The sequence below is a fragment of the Sinocyclocheilus grahami genome, unplaced genomic scaffold (assembly GCF_001515645.1).
Source record: "Sinocyclocheilus grahami isolate Dianchi unplaced genomic scaffold, SAMN03320097.WGS_v1.1 scaffold1.1, whole genome shotgun sequence".
In the NCBI taxonomy this organism is placed as follows: domain Eukaryota; kingdom Metazoa; phylum Chordata; class Actinopteri; order Cypriniformes; family Cyprinidae; genus Sinocyclocheilus; species Sinocyclocheilus grahami.
In genome coordinates, this window is record NW_015505180.1 from 2,520,800 (window position 1) to 2,524,897 (window position 4,098).

General features: G+C 35.8%; 1 protein-coding gene across 1 annotated transcript in view; it reads right to left on the reverse strand.

Annotated features, from left to right (window-relative positions):
- Window positions 1-1,382: 1,382 nt before the first annotated feature.
- prdm4 (PR domain containing 4) overlaps window positions 1,383-4,098 on the reverse strand; it is a 7,119-nt gene continuing 4,403 nt past the window's right edge. Inside the window, exons 8-12 of the mRNA XM_016281298.1 lie at window positions 4,065-4,096; window positions 3,807-3,934; window positions 3,284-3,712; window positions 2,799-2,967; window positions 1,383-2,185 (exon numbers count right to left, since the gene is read on the reverse strand). Of these exons, the coding sequence (XP_016136784.1) occupies window positions 1,849-2,185; window positions 2,799-2,967; window positions 3,284-3,712; window positions 3,807-3,934; window positions 4,065-4,096 (1,095 nt within the window). The 3' untranslated portion in view covers window positions 1,383-1,848. The remainder of the gene's footprint in view (window positions 2,186-2,798; window positions 2,968-3,283; window positions 3,713-3,806; window positions 3,935-4,064; window positions 4,097-4,098) is intronic.

Consider the following 4,098-nt stretch of genomic DNA (forward strand, 5'->3'; position numbering starts at 1 on the left):
ATAAATATTGACCTTTCTTGGTCCATCTGTAATTGTTAAATGAAACCACACTGATGGTATATGGTACCGACCTGATTGTTGGCAGGTTTGTACTTGAGTCCTGGTTGATTCAGGATGGCTTCGATTTGTTCTCGATTAAAGTTGGAGATGCCAATGGCCTTGACCAACCCAGCGTCCACTAACTCCTCCATGGCCTACAGCACAAATATTACGACATAATTATAGTTACTTATATAGAGCTAAAACTATTAGCCAATATACATGAGATGCGCGAGAGACCGAAAATGCGCGCGAAAGTGAGCGAGAGAGACCGAAAATGCGCGCGAAGTCTTAATGTACATAATTAACATAACTCGACTCGCTAATTAACTAAATTTGACAGGATGTCTGAAGCAGCCAGGAGAATTATTAATAATATTATTTTAAGTCCAGCTGTACTTGAAAATATAGACAAAGCTCAGTCTCAATCAAAACAGTCCTTCGGAAAATCAAAGATATTCACCAAATGAGGTGCAGAGGCTTTTTAATTCCACTGCCAGCGTTACCTCTAACGTTTGCCGCTCGGCGTTTGATTTTTCCCGCAATTTTTGTGGATCAGCCGTCAGGGAACAGGCATGTTCCCCTTTGTCTAAATTCGTTAATGGTATATACATTATAACTTGTGATGATAATTTCAGCAGGCCCGTTCATATTCAAATCTGTAACACCATGATGTAGCCACTACATGCTATTTTAGCTGAGAAATTTGACCAAAAAGGTCATTTAAAATCATTTTTTAGATGCGTATTGAATATACTACAAAAAAAAAAAAACTTTAGAAAGAAATATTTTAATTCAACACTGCATAAACTACACTGGCATTAAAGGGTTTTTAAAAAACGAATGTTGAAATATGTTTTTTTTAATAATTAATTAAATTATACTCCAAGTACGAAACTAAAACCTCCAGTAGGTGGCAGCAAGTCGCTGTCTTAAGTGAGAGAGTCATTCATTCATTCAAAAGGATGATTCATTCTGAAATAAAGCAAGTGACTGTCTTTATGAATTGCCCACTCACTCAATGTTCAAAAATGATAGGAGTCAGATCTACAACATACGGGGAAATAAGTGAGATTATAGTAAAACCATACAAGTAAATCTCACATTTTCTTTATGATATCGGTAGTTAAGGATAAAAGACTCAAGTTGTGTTTAAAATTTTCACGAGCCCTTCTTGCTGAGTCGAGTTTGAAGTCTAGCTACACATTCAATGGCACTCTCCTCTAAAACAGTGAATTTACAGTTATATGACAGTTACATGTAATTACATCGTCTGCAAATGCATTAAACCCATAGAATAGAATGTAGTAATGTTTTGGCAAATATGAAAAATTCATTATAGTGTTATTATATTTGGTCTCCATTATATTAATGTGCTTTCGCGCTACAATAATGTGCTCTCGACATTTGTCATTAAAATAACGCCATACAGCTATGACGTATAATTATTTATAGTAAAATGTAACATTCATTTATTTACAATATAAGTACAGAATAGGCATGGCTGCTGTGAACGAATTAACTGAACAAACAGGTTAAACAGAAAGAAGCAGCACAAAAATAAAAGGCAATGTCTTCTGTTCGCTTTTGACCAATCATTTATAAATTTAACAGTGACACTTGACTTGAAAATACGTAATGCATAATTTAAATCTAATTACATTTCTGTTGGCCCTTTGATTTATAGGGATACACACGTTTTGGCAACAGGAATTAAAGGCTGATGGGCAGAACAAGAACACACAAAAAAAGGACAAATAAATAGGCTAGACAAGGTTTAACTTCATCCTTTTACATTTAAGAGTGAAGTTACATCGTTTTTTCTGAAGTATATCCTCTCATGCCCATTCCACAGTCCTCCTCGCTGGCTGGATTGATCTGTCCTTCAGCTTCCCTCTCTTCTTCCTCATCCTCTTCCTCCTCGTCTTCCTCCTCGTCCCCTTCCTCACCCTGCGCTGCCCCTCGACCGATCTTAGGACCCTTACAGATTTTGAGGTGGCGTGTGAGGTGGTATTTAGTGAGAAAGCCCTTGTTGCACTTTTCACAGATGAAGTCCCGTTTCCCGTCGTGAGAGTTCAAGTGTTTTTTGAGATGGTCGGTCTTTAAGAATTGTTTGTCACACTTTGGACAAGTTATCTGGCGGTCTCTGGAATACAGGAGAGATAAGCAAGGAAACAAAGTGACTATTAAAACAGAAAAAGAAAAGTATATGTTAAGAAAAAAAAAGTATGACAAAATTACATTATTCCATATATCTGTAAATCATTTTTTTTTTTTAAAGGTTTTGTCAAAAAAAGTAAAATATTTGGAGAACACGCTCTTAAAGTTAACATGCAATATTCTCAATGCATTTTATATTCATATATTACGTAAAAGTTACATATTACATTTAATGTATTACATTTAAAAACCATTTTTCTACAGAAAAAAGTAGGGTTTCATTGAACTATGAAATATTGGAATTAATCAATAGTTACTATTATTTATATTAATAACATTTTCTATTATTACCGGTAGTTATGTTATATTGCATATTATAAAATATTAGCATATAATGTAATACCTTTAATTTAAAAATTATATTTATAATATATATTATAAATGTTAGACTGTATTAATAATATTTATATCAATAATATTTTATAGTATTAGTTAATTATAATATATTATAATCTAATATAATTATGCATATCATTAATTTATACATTTTTAAGTAATATTAAATATTTATTTAAATAAAATATGAAATACAGCCTTACAGTGAATGTGAATACATGTGCTGTTTGAGATCTTGTTTCCTCACAAACATCTTGTCACAATGGTCACATTTAATGTTCTTGGCACCAGTGTGTATAACCATATGAGATTCCACATGTGCTTTCTGAGTAAAAGACTTCCCACATACTGTACACCTGAAGTTCTTCTGACCTGCAGAAAAAAAACAACATGTATTTCATGAGCAGAGCAGTAATGATGACAGCACATTATTTCTGGCCAATAAAGAAAGTTAATAGCAGTTCTATACTGAAAGTTCTTTCATTGAAAACAAATTAACTTCAGGACATAAGCCACTTGATTTCCATAATGTCATGCATTTCCAAACAGGGTCGATTTGATCATAATTGATATATGTTGTTACCTTGCTATAGGAAAATGTAGGAAATCCATTTAGACTTCATATTGACTTTGAAAACAGTTTCAAATACAGTTTTCAAAAGTAAGTATCTACAACTTGCACATTTACCTGTGTGGATTCTCAGGTGTTTTCGGAGATTGCTGGGATCACTGAAGGCTTTGCTGCAGTAGCTGCACTTGTGTGGTCTCATGCCCATGTGCCCCATGAAATGCACATTTAGCTTAGTGGACGTAGTGAACGCTCGTGTGCACATGCTGCATTTAAACTTCCTCTCGCGACCGTGTCCGTTGCTGCTACTGCTGCTGGAATGTTCATGCACATCGGAGTGGCACTGCCACTGTGGGGAGGAAGCAGACCGGGACGGCTCATTGGTCACCTTCTCCTGCGACTGGGATTGGTTGTGTGTAGCGTGAGCAGGGTGGTCTTGGGTGGGGCTGTGGCTCTGGGCATGGCTGCTGAGGTGAGATTTCAACTCTGTGAAGGAGGCACACTCTTTTCCACAATGACATATCTGGCCCTCTGGCACTCTAGGCACACCTGAAGAGACACAGAAACAGAATAATATATACGGATATACAGTACAATTATCTTCTTACAGGTTAGGGCAGATCCATGCAAGAGGAAGTCCCACCTATCTGTCTGCTGTAGTCCCTGCTGTAATAGAACAACAGCTCCTGATCTGGCAGAATCTCTCTGGATGTGCAGAAATACAGCTTCCTGTTGTCAATATATGCCACAAGATTCTGCTCCTCTGTAGTCCTGAAAACAGAGTTGATTTTAGTGTGCAACGACCTGATTGTTTTCATACATTGCATGGTTTCAATATAAAGCTTCCTGAATTAACTGACATAAAAAAAAGTTTTTTTTAAGGATAAAGTGATGTGGTTACCTTGCTTTCCGTACAAACATCATCCAGTTGCATT